Genomic DNA, 15,621 nt, shown 5'->3' on the forward strand with positions numbered 1-15,621 from the left:
AACAGCTTTAGTAGAATAGGTATTGTTTCTTCTTTAAACGTTTGATAAAATTCCCCTGGGAAGCCATCTGGCCCTGGACTCTTGTGTCTTGGGAGGTTTTTGATGACTGCTTCAATTTCCTCCCTGGTTATTGGTCTGTTCAGGTTTTCTATTTCTTCCTGTTCCAGTTTTGGTATTTTGTGGCTTTCCAGGAATGCGTCCATTTCTTCCAGATTGCCTAATTTATTGGCGTATAGCTGTTCATAATATGTTTTTAAAATTGTTTGTATTTCCTTGGTGTTGGTAGTGATCTCTCCTTTCTCATTCATGATTTTATTAATTTGAGTCCTCTCTCTCTTCTTTTTAATAAGGCCGGCTAATGGTTTATCTATCTTATTAATTCTTTCAAAGAACCAACTCCTGGTTCTGTTGATCTGTTCCACAGTTCTTCTGGTCTCGATTTCGTTGAGTTCTGCTCGAATCTTTATTAACTCCCTTCTTCTCTTGGCTGTAGGATCTATTTGCTGTTTTTTCTCTAGCTCCTTTATGTGTAAGGTTAGCTTTTGTATTTGAGTTCTTTCCAGTTTTTGAATGATGCTTGTATTGCGATGTATTTCCCCCTTAGCACTGCTTTTGCTGCATCCCAAAGATTTTGAATGGTTGTATCTTCATTCTCATTAGTTTCCATGAATCTTTTTAATTCTTCCTTAATTTCCTGGTTGACCCTTTTATCTTTTAGCAGGATGGTCCTTAACCTCCACGTGTTTGAGGTCCTTCCAAACTTCTTGTTGTGATTTAGTTCTAATTTCAAGGCATTATGGTCTGAGAATATGCAGGGGACAATCCCAATCTTTTGGTATTGGTTCAGACACGATTTGTGACCCAATATGTGGTCTATTCTGGAGAAAGTTCCATGTGCGCTTGAGAAGAATGTGTATTCAGTTGAGTTTGGATGTAAAGTTCTGTAGATATCTGTGAAATCCATCTGGTCCAGTGTATCATTTAAAGCTCTCGTTTCTTTGGAGATGTTGTGCTTAGAAGACCTATCGAGTATAGAAAGAGCTAGATTGAAGTCACCAAGTATAAGTGTATTATTATCTAAGTATTTCTTCACTTTGGTTAATAATTGATTTATATATTTGGCAGCTCCCACATTCGGGGCATATATATTGAGGATTGTTAAGTCCTCTTGTTGAGTAGATCCTTTAAGTATGATATAGTGTCCCTCTTCATCTCTCACTACAGTCTTTGGGGTAAATTTTAGTTTATCTGATATAAGGATGGCTACCCCTGCTTTCTTTTGAGGACCATTTGAATGGTAAATGGTTCTCCAACCTTTTATTTTCAGGCTGTAGGTGTCCTTCTGTCTAAAATGAGTCTCTTGTAGACAGCAAATAGATGGGTCCTGCTTTTTCATCCAGTCTGAAACCCTGCGCCTCTTGATGGGGTCATTAAGCCCGTTCACATTCAGAGTTACTATTGAGAGATATGAGTTTAGTGTCATCATGATATCTATTCAGTCCTTGTTTTTGTGGAATGTTCCACTGGACTTCTTCTTAAAGGGGAATTTTAAGAGTCCCCCTTAAAATTTCTTGCAGAGCTGGTTTGGAGGTCACATATTCTTTCAGTTGCTGCCTGTCTTGGAAGCTCTTTATCTCTCCTTCCATTTTGAATGAGAGTCTTGCTGGATAAAGTATTATTGGTTGCATGTTCTTCTCATTTAGGACCCTGAATATATCCTGCCAGCCCTTTCTGGCCTGCCAGGTCTCTGTGGAGAGGTCTGCTGTTACCCTAATACTCCTCCCCATAAAAGTCAGGGATTTCTTGTCTCTTGCTGCTTTAAGGATCTTCTCTTTATCTTTGGAATTTGCAAGCTTCACAATTAAATGTCGAGGTGTTGAACAGTTTTTATTGATTTTAGGGGGGGGGGATCTCTCTATTTCCTGGATCTGAATGCCTGTTTCCCTTCCCAGATTAGGAAAGTTTTCAGCTAGAATTTGTTCAAATACATATTCTGGCCCTCTGTCCCTTTTGGCGCCCTCGGGAACCCCAATTAAACGTAGGTTTTTCTTCTTCAGGCTGTCGTTTATTTCCCTTAATCTATCTTCATGGTCTTTTAATTGTTTGTCTCTTTTTTCCTCAGTTTCCCTCTTTGCTATCAACTTGTCTTCTATGTCACTCACTCGTTCTTCCACCTTGTTAACCCTCGTCGTTAGGACTTCTAGTTTGGATTGCATCTCATTCAATTGATTTTTAATTTCTGCCTGATTAGCTCTAAATTCTGCAGTCATGAAGTCTCTTGAGTCCTTTATGCTTTTTTCTAGAGCCACCAGTAGCTGTATAATAGTGCTTCTGAATTGGCTTTCTGACATTGAATTGTAATCCAGATTTTGTAACTCTGTGGGAGAGAGGACTGTTTCTGATTCTTTCTTTTGAGGTGAGGTTTTCCTCTAGTCATTTTGCTCAGTGCAGAGTGGCCAAAAGCAAGTTGTATTGGGAAAAGGAGAAAAAGAGAGGAGATAAAGAAGGAAAGAAAAGAGAAAGAGAAAAAAAAGGAAAAAAAAACGAAAAAAAAAAGAAAAAGAGAAAGAAAAAGAAAGGAGAAAAAAAGGGGGTGGGGGAAGGAAACAAATCAAAAAGCAAAACAAAACAAAACAAAACGAAACCAAAAAAAAAAAAAAAAGAACCATGGGGGAGTATCTTCTGATTCTGTATACTTTAAGTCCCTTGGCGTCTCCTGGAAGTTGTCCATCTAGCTGGTGTTCTGGGGGAGGGGCCTGCTGTGCTGATTTTCAGGTGTTAGCAGTTGGGGGAGCTGCTGTGCCCCTGCCTGGTGCAGGGTTCAGTCGGGGTTGTTTACCCCGTGAGGCCGCAGGAGTAACAACCCCAGTGGCGGGGCCAGCTCTGGAAACCTGGATTCAGCTCCGGCAGGAACTCCGGAGCTCTCCGTCTGCAGGGCCTGGAGGCTCCATGGCGGGGCTGCTGATCTGCTCAGCTCGGGGCAGGAGCGTCCTTGCTGTCCTTGGCCCTCCCGGCCTCTGCCTGTCCCGGGGGAGGCGGGATCCTGGGCTGTGTCCCTGCGCCCTGTGCTCCCGGCCTACGCTGTTGGATTCGCTCTCCTGGGCCACGCAGCCCCCTCCACGGAGCCGCCCCCCGAGCACCCCCGAGCTGCTCCTGGAACCTCGCAGCCCCCTCCGCAAGGAGCCTCTTCCTCTGCCCGAGCCCCTCTGAGCTGCTCTGGGTCCCGCCGTGCGCGCTGCAGCCCTTAGGGAGCTCTGCGCACTCTCCTGGGAGCGCAGTTGCTCTGTTACTGTCCCTGGGAGCCCGAGGGCATCCTCACCCTCCTCGGTCCTGCTCCAACTCCCTGCGAGGCCTTTCCACCCGGGAAGTTTGGTGCAGCTCCTGCGTCTCCGGAACGGGGCTCTCCTCTCCTGGGGACACTCGCCCTGGCCTCAGCCCGGCTCCTGGCGGGGTCCCTCCCTCTTGGAAGCCTTTGTTTCTTTATTTCTTTTTTCCCCGTCTTCCTACCTTGATAGAAGCGCGAACTCTTCTCACTGTAGCATTCCAACTGGTCTCTCTTTAAATCTCAGGCCGAATTAATAGATTTTCAGGATAATTTGAAGGTTTTCTAGGTAATTTGGTGGAGACAGGTGATTTGGAGACCCTACTCTTCCGCCATCTTGCCTATTCTTCTGAAATGTGTTTTCTTTAAATGTTTGGTAGAATTCACCTGGAAAGCCATCTGACCTAACAATTTCTTTGGAATTTTTGATAACTGTTTCAGTCTCCTCACTGGTTATTGGTTTGTTCAGGTATTGTATTGTTTTCCTCTTTCAGATTTGGCAATTAGTCTCAGGGAACCCCCCCAGGCCTCACCAGGTCTCCCCCAGAGTCCACCAGCAGCACCTCACCCTGGGCACCTGCAGACACAAGACATCCTGGTCCGGAAACTGTCCCACATCTCCTGGTTTTCTCACTCACCCCCATGCATATTCTCCATGTCTATTCTACATGAATTTCCTTTTAAGATAGCAACAAGGAAAACCCAGCTGAGCACAGACTCCGGTGAATTGTCTGTGTTCTGTCCTGATCCATGAATGGAGTCACCTGGGGATCCTGGGGCTGCGGCTTCTCTCCCAGCTGCAGGGTTGGGGCTGGGCTGTCTTAATCATTTGATGTAGGGCCCTATTTGTATGTCCTCTGAGTTTTTAGTTTAAGCCTTAGGTTATGATCTTTACAGGTTATATACTAGAATTGAATAACCTTTGCACACACCTTGTGTAGATGACATTGTGACAATAAGAAGTGTTCTAACTTCTGAACAAAATTACCATTAAATTTTTTGTGGCTTTTTATTATTCTTTCATCAATATACTGGAGTTTGATACACCTATTTTCTTTCCTTGGGAAGTTTATTTTAAAGATTTTTTAAAAGATTTTATTTCATTTTTTCATGACAGACATACACATAGAGAAAGAGAGAGAGGCAGAGACACAGACAGAGGGAGAAGCAGGCTCCACGCAGGGAGCCTGATGTGGGACTTGATCCCAGGTCTCCAGGATCATGCTCCAGGCTGAAGGCAGTGACAAACTGCTGGGCCATCAGGGTTGCCCATGTCCTTGGGAAGTTTAATCCTAAATATTTTATTTCTGCTCCAGTGTAAATGTAGTAATTTTGTTAATTCCTTTTATACATTTGTTGCTATTTTGTTATATTTGAAATATAGCTTTATTTCATCTGTTGATTTTCATACTATGGTTTCTCTGAAATCATATATTAGTTGTGCGACTATGCTGTGGAGATGGTAGTGTTTACTACATATGAGATCATGTCATATGGAAAAAAGAAGTTTTCTTCCTCTATGCTGAACTAAATAACTTTTGTTTCATTGTTGCAATTTCTAGATAAGTCTTCCGGTTATCAGGGCAGGAAGATTTACCTTCTATTTTTCTCAGGTATTTGGTCTAATTACTTAGTAGACATAAGGTAGATCTAAGGTAAATACATTTCATCTCATATGTTAATGAGCTACCTAGAATACAACACCCAGACAATGACCAAATTACACAGCCCTTGTGTGTCTCAGACCACAAAATATTGAGATGGTGGATATTAAGGCCAGGATTTGGTTTTGGGTCAGTGAATTATTGAGGAACTGACAAGGGTATTTTGCACAGCCATTTGACCCCTACATTCTCTATTCTGGTCCTGAGGAAGGTTCACTACTCCTGGTATAGGTAAGGTAACATTCCCAAGGGAGACTTATTTCCTGCCAACAGGGGAACATAGATGGCTCAGCATATCTGTCTTCTGGCTGTTTCTCATGTAGCTTTAGTCCATAATAACCCAGGTGACCAGCTGACATATTTGGGGTGTCACAGTTCATTCTTCTTCATGATAACCATGTTGTATACTCATGGTGGGAATGAGCATCCTTTTGTGGCCCTGGACTTGACAGTAAGCCTTCAAATTTTCACTGCTGAATATGGGTTTGGGTGTGGACTATTAATAAATTGCCACGATTACTTGGAGGTAATTTCTTTAAGTTCCTTGATTATTAAGAGTTTTGATAAAAACCATGTGTTGAATTTTCATTTTTTTAAAAAAAATTATTTATTTATGATAGTCACACACACACACACAGAGAGAGAGAGAGAGAGAGAGAGAGCCAGAGACAGAGGGAGAAGCAGGCTCCATGCACCGGGAGCCCGACATGGGATTCAATCCCGGGTCTCCAGGATCGCGCCCTGGGCCAAAGGTAGGTGCCAAACCGCTGCGCCACCCAGGAATCCCCTGAGTTTTCATTTTTAAGATTTTATGTATTTCTTTATCAATTCATGAGAAACAGAGAGAGAGAGAGAGAGAGAGAGAGAGAGATGTAGGGACTCAGGCAGAGGAAGAGGCAGGCCTCCGGAAAGGACCCGGATACCAGACTCAATCCAGGATCCTGGTGTCACTCCCTGAGCTGTAGGCAGATGCTCCATGACTGAGACACCCAGGCATCCCTGTGTCGAAATTTCTTAAATTATCTTAGGTATCAAAGGGAGGATCATATGGATCATTCCTACACTTTGTTAATACAGAGGGTGCCATTTATGATCTGGGTATATTGAATAATCCCTGCATCCCAGGACTGACTTCCTCTATGTCATTCTGTGTGATCCTTTCCATGTGCTGTTGGATTCAAGATGCCAGGAGTTTTACATGTATGTGCATCTCAGAAATTGTCCTTGAGTCCCTTATTGTGAGCTCCTTGCTGTGGGTTTGTTGTCACAGTCATCTTGGCCTCCTTAAATGAATTTGGGCATATCCTATTCTCATTAGATTTTGGAAGAGACTGAGATGTTTGGGCCCCAATTCTTCTTAAAATATTTGATAAAATTCATAAATAAAGCAATCTGATCTTGAGCATTTTTTGGCTTTGTTCTTTTTAAATATTCTTTGTGATTTTAGAGGCAGAAATTTTTAGATAATGGATTTGGCCTTCGTATTAGTTCTGTTTTGTTCATTTTTTATTTCTTCATGAAAACCATTTTAGTGTATTGATCATTTTAGTAATTCTCTAATTTGCCTGGTTATGCAATTTTTGTTCTATAATCACGTTACAATTTTATTCATGGTTCTATTCATTGATGTTTCCGTATTCTTATTAAAATCTCCTGGAATATTTGTATTGTTATGGTTTATTTGTGTTTTTTTTTGGTTGTTTTTGTTGTTCTAAAAAGTTTAATTAAATTATCAAAATACTAGTTGTTTTATCCATAATAGAAAAAATCCATGTTCATATGGAAATGAAAATCAGATGATAGTGAACACATAATTATGAGAAGGAAAACCAATTCTCAGACATTACAATACCCTCTTTATAAATGTATTTCTGAAGAATATTCATTACATCAGTTTGTGACTGCATAACATCACACATGTAGACAGTGCAGTAGATGATGAAGCCCAGATGTGAACATGTGAATATACAGTCAGCAAATTCTCCATAGGATATCTAAGAGCACACAATAGGGAAAGGATAGTCTCTATGACAAATGGTGCTGAGTAGTCACATGCAAAATAAAGACACTTGGAGTTTATCGTACATCACACAGACACAAATTCAAAATGGATTAATGACTTAAGCAGAAGACTTGACCTTAAATCTTTTCAATGGAAACAAATGGGAAAACATCATGACATGTGCTTGGCTATGATTTATTTGATATAGCATCAGAATCACAGGCAACAAAATCAAAGCAGACAAGTGGGGCTACATCAACATAGAAAGGGTGCAGAACACATATTAGCAGAGCAAGAAGGAGTGCACTTGAAGGGATGAGCACTTATTATACTATTTTTTTGAAAACTGGATTTAAATTTTAAAAATGTGAAAAAAGATAAAAACTTAGTAGAACAGAAGGCACCCTAAGACATGGGAATCAGTGTGCTCAACCATATATTGAGGAGATAGTATCCAAAATACAGAAGGGACACTTACTCCTCAATAGAAAATTCAATAAACACATAATAATTGTAAACATATCCTCTGATTAAAATTGTGGCAAGGGAAATCCTGGGTGGTATAGCAGTTTAGTGTCTGCCTTCAGCTCAGACCAGGATCATAGTTCAGGGATAGATTCCCCTATCAGGGTCCCAGCGAGGAGGCTGCTTCTCCCTCTGTCTATGTCTCTGTCTCTCTCTGTATGTCTCTCATGGAAGAAAAAAATCTTTGTTTAAAAAATTAGGGAAGTACACCTGAGTGCCTCAGTTGTTGAGTGTCTGCCTTTGGCTCAGGGCATGATATCTGAGTACTGGGAGAAAATCCAGCATCAGGCATGCTGCATGGAATCCGCTGCTCCTCTCTCTGCCTAAGTCTCTGTCTCTGTCTCTGTGTGTCACTCATGAATAAATAAATGGGTTCTTTAAAAAACTGGCCCAAGGGTGATGTCCATAGGGAAACATTCAGGTAACCATCGATTCTTGATTTCTGCTGAGATGGTGATCCCTGACCTGGGATCAAGCCCCTGGTCAGGCTTTGTGCTCATTGAAGAATCTTCTTGAGATTTTCTATCTGTTACCCTCAAACTCTTTTGTCAATTTTTCTGAAAACTTCTTGCAAGATACATCCACGAAGGCAAAAGAAACAAAAGCAAAAATGAACTCTTGGGACTTCATCAAGGTAAGAAGCTTTTGCACAGCAAAGGATACAGTCAACGAAAGTAAAAGACAACCTACAGAATGAGAGAAGATATTTACAAAGGACGTATCAGATAAAGGGCTAGTTTCCAAGATCTATAAAGACTTATTAAATTCAACACCAAAGAAACAAACAATCCAATCATGAAATCGCCAAAAGACATGAACAGAAATCTAGCAGAGGAAGACATACACATGACCAACACGCACATGAGAAAATGCTCTGCATTACTTGCCATCAGGGAAATACAAATCAAAACCACAATGAGATACCACCTCACACCGGTGAGAATGGGGAACATTAACAAGGTAGGAAACCACAAATGTTGGAGAGGATGCGGAGAAAAGGAACCCTCTTACATTTTTGATGGGAATGTGAACTGGTGTGCAGCTACTCTGGAAAATCGTGTGGAGGTTCCTGTCTAAAGAGTTAAAAATAGACCTGCCCTATTACCCAGTAATTGCACTTTTGGGCATTTACCCCAAAGATACAGATGCAAAGAAACACCAGGACACTTGCACCCTGATGTTTCTAGCAGCAATGTCCACAATAGCCAAACTGTGGAAGGAGCCTCGGTGTCCATCGAAAGATGAATGGATAAAGAAAATGTGGTTTATATATACAATGGAATATTACTCAGCCATTAGAAATGACAAATAGCCACCATTTGCTTCAAAGTGGATGGAACTGGAGGGTATTATGCTGAGTTAAATAAGTCAATCGGAGAAGTACAAACATTATATGTTCTCATTCATTTGTGGAATATAAATAATAGTGAAAGGGAATATAAGGGAAGGGAGAAGAAATGTGTGGGAAATATCAGAGGGGGGAGACAGAACATAAAGACTCCTAACTCTGGGAAAGGAACTAGGGGTGGTGGAAGGGGAGGAGGGAGGGGGTGGGGGTGAATGGGTGATGGGCACTGAGGGGGGCCTTTGATGCGATGAGCACTGGGTGTTATTCTGCTGGAAAATTGAACGCCAATAAAAACTAAATTTATTATTAAAAATTGTCTGAAAATAAATAAATAAATGGATAAATAAATAAATAAATAGATAGATAAATAGAAATAATAAATAAATAAAATGTTGGGGGCAGGATCATGGGGGAGTACCAGTCCTCACCTCACCTTGTACCAGTAACTAACCTAGATAACTTATTTTTTTATAGATCTTGGATATTAGCCCTTTACCTGATAGGTCATTTACAAATATCTTTTCCCATTTATAGGTTGTCTTTGAGTTTTGTTGACTATTTTGCTGTGCATAGCTTTTTCTCTTGATGATGTCCCAATAGCTCACAACCTATAGAAAGGAGATACAAACGATTTTAAAAACATATTAGGACCACTTATATGCCAATAAATTAGGCAATCCAGAAGAAATGGATGCTCTTTTGGAAAACCACAAATAAGCAAAACTGGACCGCAAAGAAATAGAAATCCTGAACAGGCAAATAACCAAGGAGGAAATTGAAGCAGTCATCAAAAACCTCCCAAGACACAAAAGTCCATGTCCAGATTGCTTCCCAGGGAAGTCTATCAAACATTTAAAGGAGAAGCCATACATATTTACTAAAGCTGTTCTGAAAGATAGAAAGAGACAGAATACTTCCAAACTCTTTCTCTGAGGCTGGAATCACCTTAAATCCAAAAAGAGAAAAAGACCCCACCAAAATGGAGAATTATAGACAAAAAACCTTATGAACACAGATGCTAAAATTCTCAACAAAACACTGGCCAATAGGACACAACAGAATATTAACACAATAATTCACCATGACTAAGTGGGATTTATACCTGGGATGCAAGGCTGGTTCAACACTCGTAAAGCAATCAGTATGATAGATCATATCAACAAGAGAAAAAAAACAAGAACCATAGGATCTTATCAATAGAAACAGAGAAAGCCTTTGACAAAATACAGCATCCATTCCTGATCAAAACTCTTCAGAGCGTAGGGATAGAGGGAACATTCCTCAGAATCTTAAAAGCCATCTATGAAAAGCCCACAGCAAATATCATTCTCAATGGGGAAACACTGGGAGCCTTTCCCCTAAGATCAGGAACAAGACAGGGATATCCACTCTCACCACTGCTATTCGACATAGTACTAGAAGTCCTAGACTCAGCAATAAGGCAACAAAAAGAAACAAAAGTCATTCATATTGGCAAGCAAGAAGTCAAAACCAAAAAAGAAAAAAATAAGTCAAAACCTCTGTCTTCTCAGATGACATGACACTGTATCTAGAAAACTCAAAAGACTCCACCCCAAGGTTGATTGAACTCATACAGCAATTCAGCAGTGTGGCAGGATAAAAATACAATGTCCAGAAATCACTTCCATTACTATACACTAGCAATGAGTTGAAGAAAGAAAAGTTAAGGCATCAAAAAAATCTTAAATTGCACCCAAAAACATAAGATACCCAGGATTAACCCTAACCAAAGAGGTAAAGTTTCTATACCCTAAAAACCATAGAACATTTCTGAAAGAAATTGAGGAAGACACAAAAATATTGATAAATATTCCATGCTCATGGATTGGAAGAACTAATTTTGTGAAAATGTCAATGCTACCAAGGGCAATTTACACGTTCAATGCAATTCCTACCAAAATACCTTGGAATTTCTTCAGAGGGTTGGAACAAATCAACTTAAGGTTTATGTGGAATCAGAAAATACTCCAAATAGCCAGGAGAATACCGAAAGGAAAACCAGAGCTGGGGGCATCAGAATGCTAGATTCCAAGTTCTACTACAAAACTGTGATCATCAGGACGTTCTGGTACTGGTACAAAAACAGACATATTGATCAATTGCACAGAATGGAGAACCAGAAGTGGACACTGAACTCTATGGTCAACTAATATTTGACAAAGTAGGAAAGATTATCCACTGGAAAAAACAAGAGTCTCTTCTATAAATGGTGCTTGGAATATTGGACAGCCATGTACAGAAGAATGAAACTAGATCATTCTCTTACACAAAACACAAGACAAACAAAAAAAATGGATGAAAGATCAAAATGTGAGACAAGATTCCATCAAAATCCTAGAAAACACAGGCAACACCCTTTTTGAATTTGACCACAGTAACTTCTTGCAAGATTCATCCATGAAGGCAAGATAACCAAAGCAAAAATGAACTATTGGGACTTCAGCAAGATAAGAAGCTTTTGCCCAGCAAAAGATACCGTCAACAAAACTCAAAGGAAACCTAGAGAATGGGAGAAAATACTTGCAAATGACTAGATAACGGACTAGTATAGGACAAATATGAGGTAAGACCCTGTTTAAGTGTTTCTGTGTGTTGTCACCACATTCCCAGATTCAGTGGACTAAACAGACGCTCATTCTCACAGTTCTGGAGTCTGGAAAGTCTAAGGTCCAGGTGCAGGCAAATGTGGTGTCTGGAGCACCCATGTCCTAGCACGTCCTTTCCCCATCACCTCACATGGGGCCAGGGTGCATGGAGCTTTCCATATCCTGATGTATAATGTTCCTGATCACATCATGAGGCTCTATCTCCTGACCTAATTGCTCCCCTAAGGCCCCAACTCCTTCTTCCATCACATAGACGTTTGGTTCCAACATGGGGATGGTAGAGGTGACACACAGTTAGCTATATCAGCACCCGAAGGATCCATGAGTTATTCCCTGCAGGTGAAAGGTACTCCTCCACTTTTGTTCTCTCATAATTGTTAAGTGGAATTTGTCATCACACAGTATTCTTGAGTGTTACATGCTCGCTCCTTGATCTCCAATGCTCCATCTTCTCTTCCTGCCCCACCCATGGGAAATCAGCAGGAACACTTGACTTGACATCAGGGAAATACAAATGAAAACCACACTAAGATCCCACTTATACAACTCAGAATGGATAAAGTAACAAGGCTGGAAACAATAAATATAAGCAAGGATATTGAGAAAGTGGAACTATCTTTTTTGGTGGGAATGCAGGCTTATTTAGCCACTCCAGAAAACAGAAAGGAATGTCCTGAAACGTGAGAATAGAGCTACCCAAGTAAGAGAATGATCTAGTTTCATTTCCAAGTGTACAACCATTACACTACAGGGAATTTACCCCAAAGACGGAAATTTAATGTAATTAAGGGACCCATGCACCCCAATGTTCACAGCAACAATGTCCAGAATAGCCAAACTGTGGGAGGAATCATGATGCTCTTCTACAGGAGAGTGATAAAGAAGACGTGGAAGGAGCCTCTGTGTCCATCGACAGATGAATGCGTAGAGAAGATGTGGTTTATATATACAATGGGACATTACTCAGCCATTAGAAATGACGAATACCCACCATTTGCTTCAATGTGGATGGAACTGGAAGGTATTATGCTGAGTGAAGTAAATGATTCAGAGAAGGACAAACATTTTATGGTTTCACACATACAAAGTACATAAAAAATTGTGCAAGGGAACAAAGGGGAAAGGAGATAGAATGAGTAGGAATTATCAGACAGTAACATACATGAGAAACTCCTACCAATGGGGTAAGAAAACAAGGAGTAGTGGAAGGGGAGATGGTTGGGGGGTTGGTGTACCTGGATGACAGGAGCTGGGGGGGGCAATTGACAGAATGAGTACTGGCTGTTATATGTTTGCACATTGAACTGCAATAAAAATATATAAAATATGTGGTTTATATATACAATGGGATATTACACAGCTGTCAGAAATGATGAATAACACGAAATAACATTTCCTTCAACATGGATGGAACTGGAGCTATTATACTGAGAGAAATTAATCACAGAAAAGCAATGATATGGTCTCACCCATATGTGGAATATAGGAAATATTGAAAGAGACCATAAGGGAAGGAGTGAAACTTAGTGAGGTAATATTACAGAGGAAGACAAAACATGAGAGACACTTAACACCAGGGGGAAAAAAAACTGAGGGTCGCTGGAAGAGAGCGGGTGGGGGATGGGGGAACTGGGTGATGGGAGTTAAGGAGGAGACATGATATGATGAGCACTGAGTGTGTAGTAAATATTGGTAAATTCAATCTAAACAAAGAAAAAAATGGACTTTAGCCTGTCCACATTCCTGAAACATCATACATAGACTGGGAGAATCAAACAACCGACACTTATTCTCACATATCTGGAATCTGGGACATCTGAGGTCCAGGTGCAGGCAGATGTGGTCTCTGGGGAGCGCCTACATCCTACTCTGTCCTTTCCCCATCACCTCACATGGGGCCAGGGTGCAGGGAGCATTCCCAGTCCTGGTTTATAAGGGCCCTGAATCTATCATGAGGCTGCACCTCCTCACCAAAGTGTTCAACTAAGGCTCCACTTCCTTCCCCATCTCATGGGCGTTAGGTTCCAACATGGGCATGGTAGAAGTCAGACACAGTGATCTGATGTCAGCACCAGAAGTATATATGAGTTATTCCCTGCAGGTGGAAGGTCCTCCAATCCAGCTCCTCACCCTGAGGATCCTCATTGATCCAGTAGAAGCTTCTGGTCTCTGAGCACATTGTGTATACATGACCTTCAGAACCAGATTGTGACCTTGGGGAGAGGACAGCTTCCATCTGAGACTGGGGTAGGATCTTGGCCTAGTATTATTATTTAAACTTTTGTGCTGTTTCGATATATTATTCATCTCCTTTCCCTATGATTCAGACATCTGTCTACTGAGAATGACCATGTTTCTCTTTTGTCCTTCCGGTGTGAGACTTGTTTAGTGAAATTATTCTTCACACCATGTCCAGTCTTTATTGCCTGCTAGCTCCCTGACATTCCTTCCTCATTCTTCTTCTCCACCCAAAGGATAAGAAATCAAATAACCCAGGGGTTCCCTCTTTTGATGCAGTTGGGACACTGACTCCACACAAGCCCATCCTGGAGCAGGATGCCGTCCCCACCACTGACCCACAACACATACCCGGAGCCAGTGTCCTTCCCTGGCACCATCCAGGCATTTATGATGTGATGAGAGGCCTGCCTGGCTCTTATCAGACATGAAGGTGAAGGTGATGAATGGTTATACTCTCATTATTGTGTGTGTGTGTGTGTGTGTGTGTGTGTGTGTGTGTGTGAATGACCTCTGAGTCCACATCCCTACCATTTCATGATGTGATGCTGGGAATCTCTCTCACTCCCAGGCTGTTATTAACATTTTTGTAGAATGTCTCTTTACTCTTGTGTTGATTGGGGATTCTGTTATACCGCAATGTGCAAGACAGCATGTTAGCTTGGGGTCCTGTGATCCACAGTGATCACCACTAGGACTCATGAAAAATATTTGTAATTGATTAAAATTTCAGGTCAGGAGAATTTAAGTACAAGTAAGTGCAAGTTCTATAGTTGAATTCCAGGTCTCTAAGAAAGAGACTGGATAGGTAAACACACAATCAAGTGTTCAGAGGGGCTCCCAGGGGGAAACTGCTCCATGGAGAGGAAGCCCAGTCCCTGACAGGAAACCTGCCCATAACCTCAATCTGAAACTGCTCCTGGGCCTTCAAGACACAAGTGGTGAGGAGTGTGCACCCCCTGGTGGTCCTGATCCCTTTCAACACGGAGGTTTGTGTCTGAGTTCACATTGAGTTTGCCTCACTGTGTCCTTCGCACAGTAATACACAGCCGTGTCCTCGGCTCTCAGGCTGTTCATCTGCAGATACACTGTGTTCCTGGCGTTGTCTCTGGAGATGGTGAATCGGCCCTTCACAGCGTCAGTGTAGTATGTGCTACTTCCATCATAGCTAATAGCTGCGACCCACTGCAGCCCCTTCCCAGGAGCCTGGCGGACCCAGCTCATGTCGTAGTTACTGAAGGTGAATCCAGAGGCTACACAGGAGAGTCTCAGGGACCCCCCAGGCTTCACCAGGTCTCCCCCAGACTCCACCAGCTGCACCTCACCCTGGACACCTGCAGACACAAGACATCCTGGTCAAACAACTGTCCCACATCCCATGTTTCTCTCACTCACCTTCACTCACCTACACAAGGTCTCTTGTTCTCTATGAGTTACCTTGTAAAATAGCGACAAGAAAAACCCAGCTGAGCACAGACTCCATGGTGGTTTGTCTTTGTTGTGTCCTGATCACTGAATCGGGTCACCTGGGGATCCTGGGCCTGGGGCTCCTCTCCCAGGTGCAGGGTCGGGACTGGGCTGGTTTAATCAGTGAAGGGAGGGCCCTATTTGCATATCCTCTGACTATATAACCAGCTCCAGACTTACATTCGTGTATTTAAAGCCAACACAAGTGTTGCACCACTATTCTATAGCAATTTGTGTAGTGGCCCTCTGAGTATATGAAGCTCTAATGACAGTTATTTTTTAATTTCTTGGTTCATTTCAAAAGACACATCAGTATAGGTAATTTTCTGGAGATATTTCATCTTGTTAATAAATTTTAATCCTAAATATTTATTTTTGGTGCTAGTGGAAATTGGATTATTTTGTTAATTTTGTACATGTAATTTTTA

The 15,621-nt window shown here is 41.6% G+C and overlaps 1 gene segment (V, D, J or C); it reads right to left on the minus strand.

The window, feature by feature from the left end:
- LOC112670987 (immunoglobulin heavy variable 3-23-like) overlaps positions 1-15,256 on the minus strand; it is a 47,629-nt gene extending 32,373 nt beyond the window's left edge. The window contains 1 exon segment of the V gene segment in view: positions 15,164-15,256. Within this exon segment, the coding sequence occupies positions 15,164-15,209 (46 nt within the window).
- Positions 15,257-15,621: the final 365 nt, after the last annotated feature.

Source organism: Canis lupus, chromosome 8 (genome assembly GCF_003254725.2).
Source record: "Canis lupus dingo isolate Sandy chromosome 8, ASM325472v2, whole genome shotgun sequence".
NCBI classification, from domain to species: Eukaryota; Metazoa; Chordata; class Mammalia; order Carnivora; family Canidae; genus Canis; species Canis lupus.